This window comes from Polyodon spathula, chromosome 42, assembly GCF_017654505.1.
Source record: "Polyodon spathula isolate WHYD16114869_AA chromosome 42, ASM1765450v1, whole genome shotgun sequence".
NCBI classification, from domain to species: Eukaryota; Metazoa; Chordata; class Actinopteri; order Acipenseriformes; family Polyodontidae; genus Polyodon; species Polyodon spathula.
This window is the reverse complement of record NC_054575.1, coordinates 767822-792924: the sequence shown is the minus strand read 5'-3', so window position 1 is coordinate 792924 and position 25103 is coordinate 767822. Positions and strand designations below refer to the sequence as shown.

At 38.7% G+C, this 25103-nt stretch overlaps 1 protein-coding gene across 1 annotated transcript; it reads right to left on the bottom strand.

Annotated features, from left to right (window-relative positions):
* Window positions 1–15: 15 nt before the first annotated feature.
* Window positions 16–21224, bottom strand: LOC121305299 (leukotriene B4 receptor 1-like). Its single transcript, XM_041236894.1, has 3 exons — window positions 21026–21224; window positions 2975–3747; window positions 16–1306 (listed from the first exon to the last, which is right to left on the bottom strand). Exons 2-3 carry the CDS (start codon window positions 3719–3721, stop codon window positions 1007–1009), a joined length of 1047 nt encoding a protein of 348 aa, XP_041092828.1. The 5' UTR covers window positions 3722–3747; window positions 21026–21224; the 3' UTR covers window positions 16–1006.
* Window positions 21225–25103: the final 3879 nt, after the last annotated feature.

The window sequence follows — 25103 nt, the reverse complement described above, 5'->3', positions numbered from 1 at the left end:
CTTTTATTTTGTGTTTAATTGTTAATAAAAGTATTATTTTTTTGAACTGCAGTATGTCTCTGGGTCTCTTGCCAGCCTGTCACACCCATCTCTGTCAAATTTTATAAGCAAGAATTTACATATAAACAAAACACACAAAATGTACAGACTCGATATTTACATTTTTACATGCGCAGGGCCTGTGCCCTGCAACAAAAACAAATAACACACAAAAGCGAATTAAAAACCAACGTATGATTACTGTTTAGTCTATGTTTCATTTTGTAGACTGCATTTTTCCCCCTTATACAAGTTAACCACACTAAAAGCACAGCAACCTGCAATAAAGCAGAGTGGAGGCATGGTAAAGTATATGTAAGCATTTTAAAAGGTATGGTAAAGCATATTAAGAAACAAACCTTGTTAACTTAACCCTTGTAAATGTTCCCCATAGAAAAGTGTAATAAAGCACAGTGCAAGAATAGGTACGCATTGTAAAGCACAGAGAGATATTAAAGCATATTAAAAAACGTGGCAAACAATGGTAAACTAATGACAAATGCATAGTATAACCATGCGAAAAGTGCAAAATGGCAATGCAGAATATAAAATTGCTCATGTGTCTACTAGAGCCTTGTCCCTTACCATTGTAAGCTTGCATTTGCAGTTAATGGAGCTGTCTCTCCATATATTTGTTGTTGTGAGAAACATATTTGCTACAACACATGCTTCTTGTTATTTTAATTATATTGTAGTGTCAAACTGAACAGGATTTTGGGGCTCGTTCTGTCTGTAGCTAACTAAGACACAGCTCAAATAGTGCTCTGCTTATTAACAGTATCATGCTACACTGTGACTACTAGCTGTCCCTGAAATCTTTTCAAACCCAACTTAAAACATGGTAAAGATAATTCTGTAACACAGCACAGTCCCAAACTTTTCAAAGCTCACCAAAAACAAACGTGATAAAAGGAGGTCTAGGAATAAAACCAATAAAGTTAACTAGAGATCTCTAGGCTTGGTTGCTTCATCCATCAGTGGAGGTATCCTTGCTTCTCTGAAGCTCCCTAGACTCCAGGCAGGTGCATTCTTTGCTAGGCTTGGCTTGACGTGATTTCCTGCTGGCTGAGTTCAAGGCCGTGCTTTCAAACAGCCGAGCCATGAAGTTGAAGCCAGCGGTCTTCATGTAGCCCTTCCCTGCGAAGGTGTACAGCACAGGGTTCACACAGCTGCTGATAAAGGCCAGGGCAGAGGCCACAGCACGGCAGCTCTTCCACAGGTGGTCCAGCCGACTCTCCAGATCCTTCGAGGACAGAGCTGCCACCACCTGAGAGAGGAGGGACAATGTGATCTGTGCTGGAAAATCTGGGAGCGTTCCCATAAAGTCAGGACAGATCCACCTTATTAGTTCAGAGATAGAGACAGGCGGTGTGATTTGTTTCACGATCTAACATTATTTAACCAATAATAATTGTAGGTAGAATAATTCATGTTAGATTGTGAAACAAATCCCTATAGTTTACCCCCTGGTATCAAAGGGCACATCATTTTAAAAGGTGCTGTTTTTGACATAGTATCACATAAGGGTAGACTATAATTAAAAACAAACAAACAAAAAAAAACTTTCTTGCATTGCACCATAAGGTTTTACTTGCAGCCATGCGTCCACTGTAAAATGTAAGGTGTATAACAACATGTTAATGTAGCGCCATGACCAGTTTTGTGTTAATTGTGTACTAAGTAGGCTGCAGTAAAAAAAAAAAAAAAAAAAAAAAAAAATCGTTTAGTTTCAATTTAAAATAATCTCTTATTTCCTAAGGGTGCAAAGTATTAATTTGATTTACTATTGTACTGTATACTGTATAGGCCTACTGTACAGATTTAAATTTCTATATAATGTAATGTGAACAGAGAACCTGTTTTTGTTATTTTAGCACAATGATTCTTCTAACATAAATTGATTAGAACTTGTTCTGTTGATGTGTTGTTTTTTTGCATCATAGTATTTCATTTGTGGTCTTAAATTATTGTAGTAAATATTATATTTTTACATGTTTACATGTCATTACACAAAAATATATGCCATAGGCAAAATTACGCTTGTGCTGGAGGACAGCAGTCTGGCAGCATGGCGTACAAAGCTGAAATCCCTGGATACTGAGAAAGGGGGTCAGCTAGATAGATTCTCTTCTGTTCGTTTAATGAGGAGACAGACAGTAGTCTTGAATCACAAGAGACGAGGAAAGGACAGATTCACTTTTATTAATTCTCAATTAGTTCACTGAAGAAGGCAATAGGAGTAGAATGACTTCTTCTTGGACACTTTAAACGAATAGGACAGCTAGTCGCCACTTTAAAAATTATATTAAATTACGCATTTGATAGTGTCTGGAGCTCTATTTTTGAACATCTGTTTCTTAACTCATTGCTGTCATGGAATTTTTAAAAACGGTTTATTATGTTTTACAATGACATTTATATATTCATGGATTGCAACTGTAACTATGCTTCTATCCATCTGAATCCGTCACAATGACTTTACAATCACGTTAAGAGCGATCAATCGACTTTACTTTTCATATTACTATTCAACAAATCAACTATTCTATGTTACCCATTTTTTTTTCATTATTTTTATTTATTGCCCAATTATTTTGTCTTCCCCACACAGCTTAGGAGAACTGAATGTTCAATCCCAGGACCAAGCCAGCTTCTTCTTCTACACCTAGGAACTCGAGAGCAAATGTCAGTGAGCTAACGGCATCTGGGAACAAAGGCCAGCCCTGCAGGTGTCCACCTCAGCTCACTAGGCGCATGGCCAGTAGGGTCCGCTGAGACTGGCGACTTCGCACAGTCAGGATGAGAACCTGCTCTCCCTTGATTGTATGACTCACCATGCACATTACCGGGGGAAGACCGTCGGGTACCCCCGGCCAAAACTTCTGTCTACTTGACTTTCTTATAGTCTTACCTGAGAAAGAAAGTCATGACGTACCTGAATGATATTAACCACATGGTAGGGCAGCCACAGGACTCCAAACATCACGATGATCGCCAGGATCAGTTTCTCACTGCGGATGCGCCGCTGAAACTTGGAGCTCCGTAAACGGTGCAAGATGTACCCGTAACTCCCCAAAATTACAGAGAAGGGGACCACAAACCCGATGAACGTCTCAAACCCATACTGGAATACCTGGTGGCTCCTGCTCTTGTGGAAAGGCACGCAGACAGTTCGGTTCTCACTTGTGTCGGTCCCTGTAGATCGATACACGACCGCAGGAACTGCAAATGCCAAAGTCATCATCCACAGCGTGACCAAGACCTTGATCACCAACCCTTTCCTCCGTGAAACGGCCATTTTACTGGGCCAAGCCACAGCCACCAAGCGATCAAGGCTCATGAGTGTAATGAGAAAGATGCTGGCGTACATGTTCATACAGCAGAGGTAGAACAAGGTCTTGCACAGGACTGTCCCAAAAACCCAGTCTTGCAATGCCAAGTACACGATGAAGAACGGAGTCAGGAGCATCAGTGCCCCATCTGCCAGCGCCAGGTTAAGAATCAGGAGGCAGGTGACAGAGCGCTTCTGGGTCCGGAATAATATACTCCAGATTATGAAAAGATTCCCCGGAACTCCGATCAGGAAAACCAGTGTCAGGATTAGGGTGCCAATGGTTGTGGAAAGCTCATTGCTCATAATGCTTTCATCTGCCGTAAAGACGATCGTCTCGTTATTTTCCATGGTAGAGGATTTTTCACGAAGGGGATCTGCAAAAGAAGTTTAAAGCTTGGTTCAGCAGGTATCCCAAACTATGAGCCTAGGAGTGTATGATAAAAGTTTGGTCAAAATAAAGGTAGTGACAGACAAAACTGACAGACACAAACAATATTTGGCTGTAGCAGAAGGCAGTTTGTTCGCCGAAGGGCTGGAGAGCGGTACACGAATGAGTGTCTGCAGGCAACAGTGAAGCATGGTGGAGGTTCCTTGCAAGTTTGGGGCTGCACTTCTGCAAATGGAGTTGGGGATTTGGTCAGAATTAATGGTCTCCTCAATGCTGAGAAGTACAGGCAGATATTTATCCATCATGCAACACCATCAGGGAGGCATCTGATTGGCCCCAAATTTATTCTGCAGCATGACAACAACCCCAAACATACAACAAAAGTCATTAAGAACTATCTTCAGCGTAAAGAAGAACAAGGAGTCCTGGAAGTGATGGTATGGCCCCCACAGAGCCCTGATCTCAACATCATCGAGTCTGTCTGGGATTACATGAAGACAGAGAAACAACTGAGGCTGCCTAAATCCACAGAACAACTGTGGTTAGTTCTCCAAGATGTTTGGGCCAACTGCCGAGTTCCTTCAAAAACTGTGTGCAAGTGTACCTAGAAGAATTGATGCTGTTTTGAAGGCAAAAGAGTGGTCACACCAAATATGGGTTGGATTTAGATTTTTCTTCTGTTCACACACTTTGCATTTAGTTAATTGATAAATATAAACATGTCTATTTTTGAAAGCATTCTTACTTTACAGCATTTTTTCACACCTGCCTAAAACTTTTGCACAGTACTGATATATATATATATGACAGGGAGCGGTTAGTATCCTCCCTGCCAAAACATAATTGTTCTATTATTAATTACACCCTGCACCTGGCTCTAATTTACAATAATCACCAGTGTCAGGGATAGTTATAAATAAAATGTGTTTTTGGCAGGGAAACCGTCCGTCCCTCCTATAATTGGGGGAGGGACGTGCACACATATATAAATATATATATATATATATATATATATATATATATATATATATATATATATATATATAGAACACACATGTGTCTGTTTCGGTCTGTTGTAAGTGAAGATAACAGTGAGGACTGTGTTTTAGATGTAGAACATGAACGTGGCATAAGAAAAACAAAAAAGCAAAAAACATGTGGAGGTTGTAATTATAACAATTTTGTTTACATTATGTTAATGTATAATTTATTCGCTTTACTGTTGAATTGTTCTGAATTGTTAATCAACAGTATATTTGCCCTGCACTCCCTTTCTCTTCAAAGCAACGTTTAGTTAGAAGATTCATAGAATTAATCATAGAATTAATCAATCAACAGATCAAATGATGACGTCACAGAAATATTTTACTATACAAAACCTATATATATATACAAATAATGACAACAGTGTGTGTGTATATATATATATATATATATATATATATATATATATATATATATATATATATATATAAAAACATGCTGTACATATGTGCACTGTTTAAACTGCCCTGCTCTCCTGCTTGATAAAAGTCCCTTTACTGTGGTTTGGCAGCTTTGAAAAACTCACACATAAAATATTTGGTTTTAGACAAAACTAGAAGTATACAGGAACACAAACACTAAACCCATAAACCACAAGAAAGACTAACAGGAAGGCCGCAGAGAACACAAAATCAACAGAAATGAGCCAACATATATTTTACATTTTGAAAACTATAACTCTGTTAAGTGCTTCCACTTGCTAAATGTTTTCAATATAGTACTCAGACATTCGTTCATTTGCAAAACATGATCAAAACCATTCCATGTAACAAAATAATACCAGAAGCAAGTCTATGAAGGCCTGACTTTACCCAACTGCTTTAAAAAATGCTAAAGATTAATTTTGGTTTAGGAAAGGAAACTAAATTTAAAAAACCCAAGAAAACACAAGGAAAAAAAAGCTTATTTTTTTAACATCACAAGCAACTTGAAATATATGTTACCTTTGTTAAGATAAAAAGCTCTCTTGCAGGACGATATACAATAGCTTTATATAGAAGCGTTGTGGAAACAGAACTGCACTCAGTCACCCAGCACACAGACAAACCTTCCTATAATACCTACCTTCTGAAATACACCGACACCTTTAATCTTAGTTTTATAGCAATTTATGCTTTTGGATGTGTTGTTTTGCTTTAAATTTTTTTAATTGAATTTCATAATTATAAAAAAAAACAGACTAGATATGTGGTTTTGGAAAAGTAGGGTCATTTCGGAGAAAGATGCAATTTCCAGCAAACTGCTAATAATATCGTACTTTATTTAGCTGTTTGTTAGCTCCAAATGAACAAGCAAGAGAAAACTGTCAACTTTAACTGGAATTAACACTTCAAATAAAATGTGTGTGGATTTTTCTTTTTGTATCAGTTCTGTCCTTCCTGGCACATCCTGGATCACATGGAGAGTGTCTTCACCCCTTCCCTGGCTTCTTCCTTGTCAATAACCAACCAGCTGTTTCCCCTATTGACTGACATACTTTCAGCCAGTAACAGGACCCAGAAGGCACTGCTGGGGTAGCCTAGGAAGTACAGCAGTAGCAGGCTTCCTGGTAGGCAAGGTAACCAAACTAAGAACTTAGGGTAGTTCCTGATGTCAGTTTTGAAATGAAAATGTTTGCTAGAATATGTGTTTCTTTCAAAACTGCTTGTTTGAGACCTGTGTCGCTAAAGGAAGATTTATGGAATTAGTTTATTACCTAAAATTACTTTATATTAATACAGTTATAGTTGTTGGAAGCTTAAACCCTGACAGATAACAATTATTAGACTGTTTGTGAATACAAACATATAAAAAGCATCAGGAGAATTGTAATTTAGTCATTAAAAACCACACGCTTCAATGTGTGAAAATACAAAGGAAGAGAGACTTAAAAAAAAAAAAAAAGTAACAGGTTATCATGCCTGTGAGACACTGATTAAAACTGATACTGGTGTGTTATGATGTTATATCTGCCCAGCACACAGCAGACAATGCAGCCCACTTCATATAGACACCATGTTGGGTAGATGCTGTAGTTTTGTACAGGGTTTTATATTAGTGCTATATAGTGAGGTCCCGCCAGCATTGCCTTGTGTACAGCACAGCACAGTGAGGCTCTGCCCTTCATACAGCAGGTAATACAGCTTTATACAGACATCATGTTGGGTAGCTGCTGTAGTTCTATACTGGGTGTTAGGATGACCCAGGAGTCTGATGGGAAAATGTCTGCAGGAGCTCAGAGAAAGAAGATTGAATTTATCTAAAACATATTACCATTGTATAAACATTGTATAAACCACAGTTCACAGGATATCGGCACCCCTGTCATAGACGTGAGGAGGACTTGTGTGGATACAACTAGTGATGAACCTAATGATCCCTGCGAACCCGGTCAGATGAACCAGCGTAAGAGAGATAAGAACCTCAACGGGCACAAGCCTGGAGTTAAATGGCCAAGAGCTTGTGAGAAAACTGTGTGGGACACAGTAAACACGGATCTCTGTTTTACTTTGGAAAGGTTAAATGGAACAGTTGAAAAGAAGCTGGATAAATTTGGGGACACCATCTACGCGTATGAGAGGTTTGGAATTGAAAAAAAGGAATGAAAAAGTACAAACTATTCCTGGAAAGTCTAGAAGGCAGCAGGAGATTGAACACTTAGATAGAGAAAGGAGGCAGTTGAGGAAGCAATGGTCAGGAGGACTCAATCTATTACAAAGGGTCTTAAAAGATAAGCTTGCAACATTGCGCAGAGCTGAGCGCCTACGGAAACGCTACAAAAGAAAGAGCGTGCGAGCACTAACTTTTATAAAGATCCATTCAAATTTGTAAAGAAGATATTCACCAGCGAGAGAAATGGCACACTAAAATCATCTAAGTTTGAGCTGGAGCAATATCTGGAGGAAACACACACAGATTCAAAAAGGCAGGAGCCTATGTCAATTCCTTCAGATATTCCACCTATCAATCCACCCAAATACCAAATGGAGGACTGTGCACCTAAGTTGAAAGAAGTAGAGCAAGCTGTGAAAAAAGCAAGGGCTTCATCATCTCCAGGGTCTAATGGAGTTCCATACAGAGTATACAAGAGTGCTTCTGGAGTTCTACGAATCCTGTGGAAATTGATGAAAGAGGCATGGGAAAAACAGGTTGTACCAAGAGCATGGCGCCGAGCAGGTGGAGTCTTTATACCAAAAGAAAAGGATTCTACAAGCATCGGTCAGTTTCGTCCTATTTCCCTGTTAAACGAAGAAGGCAAGATTTTCTTCAGCATTATTGCGCTGAGATTGTCAACCTACCTATTAAAAAACTGCTTCATTGACACTTCAGTACAAAAAGCAGGCATTCCAGGCTTCCCAGGATGCTTAGAACACATCAGCGTAATCTGGCAACAAATTCAATCAGCAAAAAAGGAGAGGAAGGAGCTCCATGTGACATTCCTGGATTTGGCTAATGCATATGGTTCAGTGCCACATGAACTTCTTTGGGCAGCATTTGATTTTTTCAGCGTACCGATGACAATAACAAATTTAGTGAAAGCCTACTTTGGAGATCTGCAATTTAGTTTTTCAACTTCAGAATTCAGCACTACATGGCAATGTTTAGAAGAACAATGGCAGGATGTATCATTTCTCCACTGGCTTTTACCATGGCAATGGAAGTAATTATTAGGGCATCAGAATGGGTAGTGGGAGGAGAGCGCTTGGCTTCTGGAATGCGACTACCACCAATTCGAGCATACATGGATGACATGACAACCATGACTACAACAGTAGCCTGCATTAATCGGTTATTGGGCAAATTAACCAATAACATTGAATGGGCACTGTCACAAAGACGGCTGCAGTGGGTGACATCAGACCAGAACCAGGAACCAAAAAATAAAGAAGAAAGAGGTGGAGTTTGGTGAAGATGAGCAATTGGTTGTGCTCATTTAATGAATGAACAAACAGTAAATAAAAGGTTGTAAAACAAACAAAACACAGGACTCGGCACTCGTAGCCAAAACAAAGAGACAAACAAAAAGGACTACACAGACAAACACGTTGATCTGGTATCATTTTTACTATTATTCTGTTACCTCCATTCTCCACTCACCGAACACACAACCCCGAGTGAGTGAAAACATGCTGCTTTTATGCAGCTGTACTGAGACTCGATTGCTAATCAATCATTCAATTGGAGTCTCGGTACAACTGCACGTGAATTAATAAAGCGCAATTCCCCGTGCTCACATATTATTACTTTTTACTTGCACGTGAAGTGCTGTGCAATCCTCGTGCCTAAATACAAATATACATTTTCAACATTTGTGCGCAAAACCCATATTACATCCCGTGTACCAATGACTACACACCAACATTAACACAAAACACACAACACAGAAATACACAGGGGCAGGGTAACATTGCCACAGGCATGAATGCAATTCAAGCCCACTAAATCAAGGAGCATCTCTATATTTAAAGGTAAAGTAGATAAAAGGTTCTACATTAATGGTGAGGCAATACCAACAGTGTCCGAGAAGCCAGTGAAAACCTCCCCCCTAAAGGGCCCAGTTTCAAGGACACCCCTCCCAATCATCAATTGGTTGTTCGTCACCTTTTCCAACTACTCACGTGTGCTTTACCGTCACAAAATGGCCCGTTTTGACTTTGTTTGGTCGAAGTCCAACCAGATGACGGTTCTGACGACACCGGTGACTGTCCCTTGCTCCAAAGGAACTGTTGGTCAACTCTTCGACCTTCGAATTCATATGTGGGTGGGACTTTATGGTAAAGGAATACTGCAGCTACCAATCTCTGCTCTAACCAAGGAGTTTAAGTGCGCCAAAGTCTGACTGGAAATGACATTAGTAGATTCACGTGACAAATGCGTAAGGAAGGCAGCACCTGTGTTGAAAACTGGAAGAAAATGGACGGCAAAGAAAGCTGTGGAAGATGCTATGGCTGCCCTTCGAATCGGAGATATTATGGGGCAAATTCAGCATGGATAAGGAGGTCTTGGTCTCAGTTCAGCTCCTCCTACATGACATAAGGCAACCCCAGCTCAACGAAGGAAGCTGGTAGTCAATGAGCTGCAAAATCAGGAGGAGAGGATCAGGTGTGTAAAGGCCTGGCCAAGCAGGAAGAATGCATGAGATGGGAGAGTGGAACAACGCAAGATCGGCTGGCAAGACCTATGGACAAAGGAACAGAGCAGGATCAGTTTCCTCATCAGATCAACATATGATGTTCTCCCGTCTCCACAGAACCTAAACCTCTGGGTGGGTGAGGATCCCTCATGTCCTTTTGTTCATCACCTGCAACATTAAGGCACATTTTGACAGGATGTAAGGTGGGTCTTAGCCAAGCACAGTTTACTTGGCGCCAGGAATTTCTGCAGGAACGCCCAGAATTACATATTCGTTTAAGGCTAAAACGCAAATAAGAACTGCGGCTGCAAAGCATTCGTAAAAAGGATGCCAACAGCGCTGCGCTGGTTAGGAAATTTCACACTACACTTCTGATTGGTTTGCATGTGGTTTGCAACGATTGAGACAGACTTATCACTTTTCTACCCCCATGTCAGTTATCTGCTGTAGTTCTGTACAGGGTTTTATATTAGTGTTAGACACTGACTCATTGTGTGGCCCTGAGCAATTCACTTAACCTCCCTGTGCTCCGTCTTTCGGGTGAGACGTTATTTTAAGCCGCTCTGCAGCTGATGCGTAGTTCACACACCCTAGTTTCGTATCTTGTAAAGTGCTTTGTAATGGTGGTCCACTATGAAAGGCGCTATATAGAAATAAAGATTACTAGATACTGTTATGATACAGTGTGGTCCAGCCAGCATTGCCCTGTGTACAGTACAGTACAGCAAGGCTCTGCCCAGCACACAGCAGGCAATGCCAGCACACTAGATTACAACTTTATATAGACACCATGCTGGGCAGCTGCTATAGTTCTATACAGGATTTTAGATTAGTGTCATATAGTGTCACAATACAGCAGAATGACACAATACAAGGAAATCCTTTTAAAGTGTGTAAATATTCAGCAATTTACACAGCACATCTGTAATCATGAAGCATGTCATTATAACCCCTATGGGTTCTGATTAATGCACTTTCACGACTAGACTAGACAATGAATCACACAAAACTGCACACTCCTTACACTGATTACTACAGCTATTACAATGGATCACAATTATGTCATTTTGCAGTGTTTTCCCACGGTTATACTATGAATTAGTTAACATGGTTTGCCATGCTTTTGCTATGGAAAACATTTTTGTAATTGAGGAAACGCATTACCTTTGCTGTGTCCCTTACTGCAATTTTTTTTTTAAACCTATTGCCACTGTTTCAAACTTGTTAATCACTGTGACGAGGCACTCCCTGTCCCTGTGCATGTTATGTTTTGTGTTATTTTGCATTAGTTGTATTATTTTAATGTTCTGTTTTGTGTATTGAAAACATGCCATTTTATCGTTATTGCATGACGGTATGGATGGGCTTAAAATGCCCCATCCAGATAAAAGGCCTTTGCACACTGGATCCGTTCCGTCATCCGAAAAAGTCGTCCATCAATCCACTGCACACTAGATGTGTTAATATCACACTTCAGAGCGCTGGGGTGCAGTGGGGGCTTTGTAGTAAGTATACCTAGTTTCAGTATTATAATAAAAAATAAATACAATTTTGTTGTACTTTGAACGCAAAAAAAAAAAAAAAAATGTTAAATGTATTATAAACGTAATGATCAACAGACACTGATAGAATTTAAAAAGCTTGCCAATTATTACATTTCTACTAGATCTATAATAACGTTACGCAATACATAATAAAAACCAAAATTTAAAACATGATATTACACAACACAGGTGTCATAGCATCAGAAACCATATGACCAATATTTAAGCTGGTTTGCAATGATGGCGACAGACACAACACTGTATGCTGTCAGTTCATAATTTCAAGTGCCCACGTCCATGGCAATGACTTATCCTATGTGTTCTTTGTTTTGTCAGAGTCTTTGTAATCCTTTTTGGATTTATCATAAAGTTATTTTTGTTTGGCGACACACACAATTAGATCCACTTTGTTCAGGGAACTGCAAGAATCCACGTGTCTTCCCAGTCGTTTTTCATTGGTCAATGTCATTTTTAACGCACATCAAATCAGAACAAATCAAACTTGTTTCGATTCCAAAATTGCCGTATCACCGTCATACGACAATTACAGACTCATAAGAACATAAGAAAGTTTACAAACGAGAGGAGGCCATTCGGCCCATCTTGCTCGTTTGGTTGTTAGTAGCTTATTGATCCCAGAATCTCATCAAGCAGCTTCTTGAAGGATCCCAGGGTGTGAGCTTCAACAACATTACTGGGGAGTTGATTCCAGACCCTCACAATTCTCTGTGTAAAAAAGTGCCTCCTATTTTCTGTTCTGAATGCCCCTTTGTCTAATCTCCATTTGTGACCCCTGGTCCTTGTTTCTTTTTTCAGGCTGAAAAAGTCCCTTGGGTCGACACTGTCAATACCTTTTAGAATTTTGAATGCTTGAATTAGGTCGCCACGTAGTCTTCTTTGTTCAAGACTGAACAGATTCAATTCTTTTAGCCTGTCTGCATATGACATGCCTTTTAAGCCCGGAATAATTACCTCGCTCCATTCTGAGGTTTTTCCTCTAATCAGTACTTTCTGTTTTCTACATGTTAAACACTCCCTAATCCATGTACATATGTTTCCTTGAATCCCTACTGCATTCAGTTTGAGAATTAATCTTTTATGTGGGACTTTGACAAAAGCTCTCTGGTAATCTAAATAAACTCAATCAATTCAATTCAATTCAAAATCAATTATCTGGCTATATATTATTACCAATTAATACTCCTTCTGGTCTCCGTGGCGACTGCAATTGCTCAAAATTGGAATTCTGGAGTATGTATGAATCATGGCAAGATCCTGGATAGCGGGCACACATATTTATGATAGGGTACACTCGGCATCGCACGCCACCTGTGTGTTTAACAAAGGGACGTTTTTCCTGGCTCTCTCCTGCAGGATTCTGCAAAACAACATGTGTGCAACCTATAGCCCAGAGGGCAGATAGCAATCCTGCTATATTAAAAAAAACAAAATACGTTTTAACCTTATCTAACTCCCTTTGGTTGTGAGGGAACATAATATAATCCAGTGCCCTCTTCGCCAATGCAGTAGTTACTTCATTAATAGTACAGGACATTGAGACTTGACTTATGTCCCACCTTATCTCCTCCAGGACGCTGAAATAAGAACATAAGAACATAAGAAAGTTTACAAACGAGAGGAGGCCATTCGGCCCATCTTGCTCGTTTGGTTGTTAGTAGCTTATTGATCCCAAAATCTCATCAAGCAGCTTCTTGAAGGATCCCAGGGTGTCAGCTTCAACAACATTTGTCAGCTTCAACAACAACTGACTCAGAGGCATAGAGTCGCAAAGCCACTACCACTTTAAGATGGGCAGGTAGGGCTAAATTCCATTCTGATGGACATTCTAAATCATCCTAATAGCATCACAGAGATCCACAATCGCAGCCTTATCTAGTCTAAATCTAACCTTTATTTCCTCTTCTGGTAAATGAAGAAAGTTGACTCTGGGATGGTATATTCTCTCTCTCTTTCGATTACGCCTCGTTTCACCTTGACTGTTCTGCATGAGCACTGCAATAGCTTCCAGAAACAGTGGAAAGACCTCAATTTCGATGAGATACAAAACAAAAAACAAAAAAAACACAGTTCAGAAGCCTTTATATAAAATCGGGAGAATGAATTGAACACATCCTGACCAGGTGAATACACTCGACTAAAATTAGGAGAATAAAATGAAATTAGGATGACGCAAATCACATGTGGGAATTCAAAAAAGGGAAGTGCATGTAAATTAAGCATTTGAGATATCTATTTGGACGCATTCTCCTAGTGGAATGGAAATGGAAACCGGAGAATCCTTGTTAGGGGTGACCTTGAATACGCAAATTCACCTTCTTGAGAATTGCAAATAGGAAAATACTTTGCACAATTTCTCCTCGAATGTCCCTCTCGAACATTTGAGAATAGAGCCCTACGTACGGTATTGAACTTGAATGTGCAAAGAATACACATAGCAAGTTCGCATGTTATCAAGCTTCTTGTACTTTCTTAGTTCCTGGCGTCTCAGTGGTCAGTTGAGCCTGCCTGGGAACTGCCAGAAACACTTTTTATTGTAAGATCAAGTTTTTCTACCGTAGCTCATAATAACATTACAGTTCAAATGTAAGGCTATAATTAATGCATTCTCCATAAGTTAGCATTACAGTATCTGCAGTATATGTTGAAAGCACTCATAACGTCAAGGTAATGTTGCAATTTTTTTTTTTTTTTCACCCAACATATATTTTACTTAAGTGTCTAAACTGGAGAGCAAATTACTCAAAGACTAGGCAGCGTGTCATATCCCACTTCACAGAAACCAGCTGTGAGGAGTCTTTTACGAAGCAAAGTTTGCCGGAAGAGTTAGTTACCAGGCAGGTAATGATTTTAATCAGAAACAGCAATGCAGAATTATACAGACAACATATGCACGTCCAGACAAAACGTTTGCAGCACCCTGTACAGTTACTAATTTTGCTCCACCAAGCTGAATGAAACCTGCTAAATAATGTTAACATATTGAATTACATAACGCTTTGTAGTTTTCCACAAACTTAACAAAAAAAAACAGAAAAACGTGAAAATTCCAGGTGATGCTAAACTTTCGGCCATAGCTATAATATAAACTTTAAGAAAAGGGATCTGTGTTCAACTTTGTGAGGAGCAGGTTAATGTCTCTGACAGTAGGAAGAAAGAAACTCTATCCCCACGCTGTGCTTTTTGACACTGATAAGGCCTGCAGGAAACACTGCACAGCTGTTATTCTCACCCCAAACGGTTATCAGTTAAATAAATACCAATCAGGCTTTAAAGTCTATGTTCTCTTATTGGTACCACAAAAATTCTCTCTGGGCCCACTTTAATTGAATGCTAACCAATGCTTCTTTGAAATCCATCTTTAAATTATCAGTGCCCCGTGACTGTTTTAATATTTATATTCACATATCATAGATTAATAAAAAAAAAAGTTTTCAACTTTTACTCAAGTTTTAACAATTTCACACGCCCTCCTGCAAAAAAAAAAAGTTTTCAACTTTTACTCAAGTTTTAACAATTTCAATTTCAGTTTTCAACTTTTACTCAAGTTTTAACAATTTCACACGCCCTCTCTCTCTCTCTCTCTCTCTCTCTCTCTCTCTCTCTCTCTCTCTCTCTCTCTCTCTCTCTCTCTCTCTCTCTCCCTGGCAAATGCTCCCAAGCAAAGGTTGAGAAATGTATTTCCCTTGATGTGTGATTAACAATTTTGAAGTGTTGTCAATATGTTTGCAGGTTCTATAGACATTGTCATCACAAATATATTGCAAATGTCATGGACTTTATGTTATGTTCTTATGATATTATATTATCAGGAATCTACATTGAATGAACTTTAATCTAATTTGTCTAGCTTTGCTTAGAGATAACTATCAACCTAACTCCTTTAATTCACCAGGCACTCAGGAAACAAAAGGCTAATCAAACCCATCTAGGGAGAGAGAGGTGGCTTAGTATAGGTGTCTGAAAAAGAGAGAAAAATAGCTTAAAATATTTAAGACAAATTTCACATCATATTGATTTAATACCACTAGGAGTACAAGATGCAAGCGTTTTTATTCTTAAATTGCTTAACAAGTATAGGATGACCCAGGTAATAAATCCCTAAGAGAATTAAACTGCTTGCAATGTCTAACCAAAGTCACAACCAGATATGTTTGGTGTCTGAAGAAATGTAATTTCTTATGGTAAAAATAACATGAATTCAGAATAAAATCGCAATTATTTAGCAAAAGTTATGCACGTTTTAAAGTTTCCCCTTTCCAGATTATGGTAATCAGACAGAGGAAGGGGGGGTGTGCAATCAATCAAGATTGCAAGCCCATTTGCTACAAAATAGCCAATTGGAGCATGCAGCGGGAAATTCAAATAATCTCTTTGTTTGAAAAGTATAAAACCCCCTACTTTAGCACCAGCTCCTTGCCGCCCCAGACCTGCGATAGCCCCCTCTGCTATCCGCTCAGACTACAAGAAACTACAAGACTGTACCTGGAGCCCTCAGCTCTCAGTATTTATCCATCAAGGTTGGGAGCCCTGACACTCTGAGAAACACGAGGTAACGGAACGCTGAAAGTGACTGCTTTTCAGTCTAGGTAACACTACTCTTAAATATCTATTCAGGTATTGTGTGACCCCTTATTGTGTTAGTATGTACTAGTATTTCCTTGGTAAATTGTGATCTGTTGTTAATAGCTGCTTCAGTGCAAGAAGTGTGCAGTTTTGTGTGATTCATTGTCTAGTGATGAACGTGTATTAATCAGAACATGTAGGGGTTATAATGACATGCTTTGTGATCACAGGCGTGCTGTGTAAATAGCATTATATTTACACACTTTAAAAGGACTTCCTTGTAGTGTCATTCTGCTGTACAGTACACATGGCAATGCTGACAGGACCTCACTATATGACACTAATATAAAACCTTCAGAGGCTAACCAACATGGTATCTATATAAAGTAATATACTGGGCTGCATTGTCTGCTCTGCTGGAAAGGTTTTCATGCACGTTATAAAGGATATAAAATGACAAACCTTGAGGCGTTCTACTGTTTCACATTCTGAGGATTGCAGTGTGTCCAGATCATGTTCCCTCCTGCAACACAGCATTCGTTTCAATCGCCAACGTTTGCAGGAGGGAGCCTGAACTGGACACATTGCGATGTTTAGCAAAAATGCGTCGGGCAGCCATCTTGTTTAACGCAAGTTTAAGTCAGTTGTATTGATACAGTATCAGGAAGATGCTTGTGAAGTTGGAGTTAGTCAAGTAAACAGTTTGTCAACTGAGGCAGGTTTAAATTTCAAATGTAAACGTATAAAAGGCGGCCATCTTGTTTTATTTTCACATATGTATCCCATTGTTACTGGGACGTTGGTCAAACGGTTTTCAAACAGAAGCAGTTTGTTGTTAGGGGCGCGTTTCGATAAGATTTGTGGCAGCCATTTTGACATTAAAATTTACTGCAGCAAAATCTGCTTCGCAAACTTGATGCGGGTTTGGATGCTGATGACATATGCCAAGTTTCAGATCAATCACTTCACCGGTTCCCAAGTAGAAGATTTCAAAAGGTTTTACCAAAAAATGCGTTATGGTGCCAATTGCAAGGACGCAGCAGCAAAATGTTTTCAGCATCTGATAGCCAATGAATCCAGCTTGTTAGCTGCCAAGTCAGAACCTGATCAGTCACACAGCTTCCAAGCAGCAGCAGCAGTTTAAAGTTTTGGGAAGAAAAATAATAATAATAATTAATAATACTTTAATAACAATAGGCTTCCCAGCCATTTTGAATGGAATTCTGACTATCAGGATTGCCGTTAAAACTGCACCAGCTTCAGACCAACAAAGCAAATTACCAGTCTGCAAATGTGCCCTTGTATAACCAGAAGTAGTAAATAAGACCTAAAGGCCTACTAACTGGAGATCTGTCCTCTGTAGCGAGTACAGAGCTCACAATAGTCTGCAAGATAAACCAACTGCAATGAACTAACCCTCTGCAGATAGTCTGCAGGTGGGTGTTCAACATGACCTCAACTGCAAAGAACACAATGCAACAGCAGTCTGCCCCCTAGAGATGTGTCAGTTTGATACAAAGTTAAGTCCCGCAATTCTTCAGACTAAGTTCAGAACTGTCATATGAGGAGCAAAGTTAAATATTTCCCAACTAGCAGCAATTCAATTAAATGTAATGGACATAATTGCCTATAAAAAGTAAATGAGTGAAATGTTAATTGTATCTTAATACATTTGTAAATGTATCACTAAAATATGTATATGAAGCATTCCATTCCTCATGAACATTCTGATAAATTTGTGCCAAATTTTACATGCAATACTGTTTCCAATTAAAGGTTTTTATTAATCAAAATAATGTTTCTTGCAGTCCCATGTCTTGTCCCACGGTTTTTCTCTTATACCACAGAAGCTCATACCTGGCTCAACATGACGGTCACTTCAAACGAAACTCAGTACTACTTACCGTTATAACATAAGATCTTAACATTACTTACAGTATGGAAAAAAAGAAAACAAACTAGTGCTGACTCTTGTGCGTGATGGCAGAGAGATGAAACCCTAAGACTTCAGTACAACTAAACACACATCTCAGTGTTTGTGTCCATGAGTGAGCGTAAGCCAGTGTTTAAGCTATAGGCACTGTGACAACCAACCCTGGTCTCTCCTGTAGACTTCAATACAGTGTACGTTGAAACAAAGTGTATTGCATTGTGAATAAGATATTTAAAGTCAGGAAGCTGGATATCGTCTGAAAGTTACATATCCTGTTAAGTTTAGTTAGCGCTACAAAATTTATTTTTGTTTTGTATTGTTTGTTAAAAGAAGCCAGGTTCCCACTGGAAAAGGGACCCCACTGAACAAATAAACATAAAGGTGCCTTTCTCCTTAAACCCAGCCTTACTGTTACTGTAAATAAACTATCGCAATTATGAAAACCTTTTTTTATATACTGTTAATGTATAATTGTATTGCCGTACTTGTAGCAAACAGATTCAATGCTAAAATACAACGGCAAGCTCTTTTCTAAGTTGGAAATGTGTAATACTTGCCTGTGGATTCATAGCACAAACTGTGCAATCATGAATCAACAATACTGCCCCACACTCCCCTTCTCTTCAAAGTCACACAACCTCTTTTTGGTCAGATGATTCAAAGGATTGATCAATCAAAAGATCAAAGGGTGACATCACAAATGTTTTACGTCGGGCGGGGAGCTGTCTTCAACAACACAAATCAGTTTGGAAAACGATAATTCTTACTGTCTTTGTCTGGATGAATTTACATTAGGAAAACTGCCATAATGATCATTCCTGTTGGTATGTAATGCATGAGGAGACAGTAGTAATTTGATGTATGATTTAAGACTATCTGATTTTCTTGTATTTACTGCATCTTTTAAAGCACTTTGATGGTGTTCCACTATGAAAGGCACCATGTGAAATAAAGAGTGATTTTTTTTTTTTTAATTTTATGCCTTGTAGGGTAGTTATCGTCTTAGTCTGGCTTTCACTCGCTCCCATTCATTTCACCTCATTGTCAGAGGGGAAGTGTATTTGGACGAGTAATATGCAAATAATTTACGTTTGCAATGAATCAGTTTATTCTGATATTTGCGGACTGCTCTGATTGCTACCGGTACAGCAGTCCAATCATTTTGGTAACACTTCTCAGCTACTTTTGTAAAAAATCAGTTAAATATGGGCTAGGTGGTAGTTAGTTTTTATTCTCTATTAATTAAATTCTATTCATTGATAAAATGTGAAAGGGAACCAGTGTTTTTTTTTTTTTGTGGGAAGTCATCAGGTTAATGTTCCTCCACAACCATGAAGGGCAAGTTCAGCACCAACCCTAAATGAAACTGTCACTTTTACTAAGCAGTAGTAAATAATCTGAAACACTGGCATTTCAAAATAAGAGAGTTGTTTTACTTTAGTCAAGTAGGCTACAACTTTCTTTTACATTACAAACTTGTCATTGATCTTTACTGATGAAATTAATGTTCAATGTTCATACTGTAGCTTGCTGTGAGGGTTATGCATTACAAGTAGCGTAAGAATTTGTCTTCATCTTTTAAGACGTTTTTCAAGTCAAGTAAGCATATTTGTGTATAAAACATAACAAGAAAGTCATCCTTAATTTCTCAGCCAGTGTCACGTGACTTTAAAGGTAAGGTAATTCAAATATTTTTGCATGATCCAAGCATTGATATTGAAAAGTAGCAAGCCTACTTATAACCCTATACAGAGCGTAGATAGGGTCATGGTTACAATGGAGCACAGATAGGAACCCATATGGGCGCTATTCAAAAATTACATTGATCGTATCCTTTAACCTCTCCTAAGGTCAAATGTAAAACTAGCTTATACCTCATTACAGAGTGTAGATATGGCACCCGATGGATGGCAACCAATCAAAATGGTTAAATTTCACAATTACTCCTTGGAAGCTATGAAGTTGCTTGCAACTTCTAGTTTTTCAATATCACAATTTATTCTCTGATGCAATATTAATATTCAGATCATTTACATGAGATATCTGAATGTTTATGCATGTTTGCGATGCATCATAATAAAAATGTTAAACATTAACATGTTTGTTACATATATTTTCGAACGGTCATATGTTAATTATGTATTTAATATATTCTAAAATTAGGCAGTGTCCATTTAGAAGCCCCTGTTGGAATTCTCTGGACAATGTGCTGTTCTCCACAATAAATGAGTCCTGGCATGAGCCAGGGTACTTAGCATGCAAATAGCTAAGTACCCCAGCTTGCTTATATATGTGTATCTTAAAAGAGAAGTCATTAACTTTAACAAATTAATTGACTAAAACATAACCTATCAAGACAATAACAAAACATGATATACAATAAGTGTGTTTATTGCAACAAAGTTTGCTGGATATGGAATGAGGAAGGTACACCATAAGTAGCGAGTGCATTGCGGTGTTTTGCACCTTTTGAAAATAAGGCATTATTTGCAAAATTGACCCAATTGTGAATTTCAATTACTTAACAAGCTGTAATGCGTGTGTATTTTCAAAAAAGAGCAATTTCTAAAATTCCATTGCTTCACACACTTAAACGACTTTTTAAAATACATTGAGCAATTTATCTGGAGTGCCAAAAGGGTTTTGCGACCTGTTTTCCCCGTCTGCCACGTTTAAAAATCAGGCGGATTGAACGCGTTGTGTTTTGTTTCTTGTTTTGTTTCAATAAATAAATAAAAACTTAAAACAAAATGCAAAAAAAAAAATGAACCTTATGCATAATATTAGCGGTCAAATGTAAAAGATATGTTATACATAATCTCATTATGGTCTACACCAATATTAGATACATACAGATAGATAGTTAAACGCACACATACATAGACGAGGGCTAAAGATTTTAATATCAACCCTAAGTTTCTAAAGAATTTTTTTTTTTTTTTTTTTAAAGCATAATTGACAACTAAAGTCCTGTTTACAAAGAATGTCCCGATGCTGTAATTAGACCAAACGTCAACAAGAACTTAACTATGAATAAATAACTTACCTAAATACTTTATGAAGTTTTCCCAAACTACAAATACCTATGCAGAATTCTGCAAGTCCATCACTCGACGAACAGCTCCCAAAGCAGACGTACACTCACTCTCCCAAACACAAGAGAAGTGAATAGCAAATTAGTTTGTGAACTTCCACAAACCCGGTACTCAGAATTTGTCTACTGGAAAGACACAAGTTGCCGTCAGTTTGAGCCCTGGAGATTTTTTTTTATAACCACATAGCAGCCAAGTTAAGGCATGTTACGCTATTAGGTCCCGCCCTTTGGCAGCTGAGTTGGGATATTATTGATCCCAGAAAAGCAGTGCTGGTAAATGTAATCTCTTTAATTCCAAAGCCGGAAAGCCGTGTGTAGTTCAGTACCCGGCACCATCGTGATATATCAAATGAGGTATACTGAACTGCCACTCTGTTTATATTAAATACTTTTTTTCTGGTGAAAGGCGAAAAATGCATGTTTGGGTTGAAAACTGGGGAAGGAACATCTAAACAAAATCAATAAGATTATTATTATGCAGTAGTAGTTCTATGTTGGTTCGGGGGAGGAAGGGTCTTGAATGTTAATTTTTTTGCTTCCAGTTTTGTGAATTTCTCCTTATAAAAACCATGAGTAAATACAAGCGCCCTGCTTTGTCATAATACTGTAACCCAATGAACCAAATGTGAAAAATAACTTTACAACTACGAAACCATGTATTCATATCGGTGTCACATTTATTATTATTATTATTATTATTATTATTCCAAGCCAAAGGCTGGGAAGCCTATAGTTATTGTTAAAGTTTTTGGTTTGTTTGTTTGTTTTTTTCTACCCAAAACTTTAAACTGTTGCCGCTTGGAAGCTGTGTGACTGATCAGGTTCTGACTTGGCAGCTAACAAGCTGGATTCATTGGCTATCAGATGCTGAAAACATTTTCCTGCTGCGTCCTTGCAATTGGCGCCGAGACGCATTTTTCGATAAAACCTTTCGAACTGGTGAAACGATTGATCTTAAACTTGACATATATCATCAGCATCCAAACCCGCAGGAAGTTTGTGAAGCAGAAGTTTCTACGATAAATATTAATGTCAAATTGGCTGCCACAAATCTTATCAAAACACGTCCTTAAGAGCAAACTGCTACTATTTGTTGGTGAAAATGAGCTCAAACTCCAAACTTGGTAGTTATTGTCCCAGTAACCATGGAATACAAATATGTCAAAATGGTTATGTTTTTTTTGTGTATGGTTACGTCTGAAATTTGAAACTGCCACAGTTGACAAATGGTTTATTTGACTAACTCGAAACTTCACAAGCATCATTCTTGACACTGTAGCAATTCAACTGACTTATAAGAAACTCGCGTTAAACAAGATGGTTGCCTGACACATTTTTGAGAACTAAACACGCTTAGACGCGCACTGATACTGGGGCTTTTGAGCCGTAAAACTGCCCGGTTTTAGTTTATTATTTATTATTATTATTATTATTATTATTATTATTATTATTATTTATTATTATTATTATTATTTATTATTATTATTATTATTATCTATCTGGTAGATGTCTTTATCCAAGACAAGGCAGTAAACAGTTACATGAAGCTTAATATTTAAATGCTGTGTAGTAAATGCAAATAACACTACTAAAATACAATATGAACTAGGATGCAACATGTTATATCTACAATGACATAGTAGTGCAAGGATAGTGCATTAGTTGAGGATCCAGTAGTGTGGCGTATAAGTTGGGCAAGTCCATGCATAGTAGGAGAGGTAGAGCCAGGGATCTACAAGGGCGTCTTGAGCAGGCCTACAGGAAGAATGAGTAAGCAAGAATGCGAGCAGAGATATGTAGCCAGTGGAGGGTGTGAAGCAAATATATCAACAAAATTGCTCTCTTTGTATAACTGTTCTTAATTTCTATCTACCTATCTGATCTGTTAATTTGTCTGTCACATTTAATTTTGATATTACAATATGATCCCTTCTTGGTGTCTGTGTTAGTTTACTACTTTCTTCCAGTTTAGTTTAATTAAAGCTGCAGATGGTGTCCCAGCATCCCCCCCTCCCCCCCCTCTATCCCCCACTCAACTCAGCCCAGCTTACTTACTTACCTGTACATCAGTGTTGCTTTCTTTCTATTGTGCTTGAGATCCCCATCCAGAATCTTTCTGTCTCAACCACAGCCAGTTGCTGCTCCTTTCTGCTGCTTCAGATAAGTTCTTCACTGTGCGACGCAACTCTTGGCCACTGAACCCCACGTCTCTGAGAAACCGGGTTGTACAGTGTGCCACAAATCCTCGACAACCCACCTCCACCTCTGGCTGAGGACTGCTAAGGAGACAGCACTACATTGAATATTGTGACAGTCTTGGCAGAGTCACCACTATCTTTTATTTAAGTAAAATAGAGAACAAATGCTCCACCCACTCATTCAGCAGTGTCAGTAAATTAATCATTTTTAGGATAAATAGTTGAAGTGCATTTGTTCCCCTTTGTATGCATGCCGTGCGAGAGTTGGTGGTGGCTGTGTGTGTTTCTCTCTATCACTGTGTGTGTGCATCCATCCATTTCTTTTTTGTCACACAAATGGTCCCCTTTTGAAAATGGTTCACCCGGACTAACTTTTTTTATTTATTTATTTACATTTATATAGCGTCTTTCATCACAAGGACCTCAAGGTGCTGTACATTATTGAACAATATAATACAACATTTAAAAGGATCTTCATTCACTCTCGGAACAACTAACAGCTCCACATCCTACAAGTTTACAGTACGACTTGGATTGTAATATCAACGACTCTGGCACCAGGACAACTTCTGTGTGTTTTTGGGTGCTGAGCTGACATTCCTAACAACAGTCACCCAAAGAGCACCTTGCTAGAACTGGCTCAGTATTCCAGACTATAGGTGCAGAATTCCTGGTCTTTGATCTTCTTCTAATAGACACTCAACAATCTTTATTCACTGGTTGTGATGAACAAGCAGCGTGTTCCTGCCATCCCCTGGGTGCAGGGGAGCCAGCTGGTGTGTAGGAGGGAACCCCCGAGTTCAACAAAGAATCAGCTAGGACAGAAAGCCCCTCTAAAGCTTCACCAGTGGGATTAGGAGGCGCTATATGTAATGGGTGTGAAATGTAATGTTTCTTTTTGGTGTGTAGTTTTTGTTTTGATCTGTATATTCAATTTATTTAAAAGTGTGGTTTGTTTCTTTAAAGTGTTGATATTTTGACCCTGTCCCTTTGAAATCGCCGACATGGCTTTTAGTAACTGCAATGCTAATTCTTAATTGGTCCAGGTGTATAAAAAAATGTGCAAATGAAACAAAGGGAGGGCTACCTGAATTTGAGAGCAGAGAGCAGTGAGCTGAGAGCTTAGAGCTAAGAGCTAAGAGCTGAGAAGTGAGAGCTGTGAGTTGAGAGCAGAGAACACGGGTTGACGAATTGCCGTTTGGTAAAGATTGCTTGTTTAAACTTTTACTTTTTTTGGATGTGCTGTGAATTGGCTTGGGCGCTAGGATTTGTTGAATTTAAATCAAGGGAAGTAATGTTAAAACTGTACAGTGCATTAGTAAGACCTCATCTTGAATACTGTGTTCAGTTCTGGTCACCTCGCTATAAAAAAGATATTGCTGCTCTGGAAAGAGTGCAAAGAAGAGAAGCCACAATTATTCCAGGTTTAAAAGGCATGTCATATGCAGACAGGCTAAAAGAATTGAATCTGCTCAGTCTTGAACAAAGAAGACTACGCTGCGACCTAATTAAAGCATTCAAAATTTTAAAAGGTATTGACAATGTCGACCCAGGGGACTTTTTCGACCTGAAAAAAGAAACAAGGACCAGGGGTCACAAATGGAGATTAGACAAAGGGGCATTCAGAACAGAAAATAGGAGGCACTTTTTTACACAGAGAATTGTGAGGGTCTGGAATCAACTCCCCAGTAATGTTGTTGAAGCTGACACCCTGGGATCCTTCAAGAAGCTGCTTGATGAGATTCTGGGATCAATAAGTTACTAACAACCAAACGAGCAAGATGGGCCGAATGGCCTCCTCTCGTTTGTAAACTTTCTTATGATTTCATGAT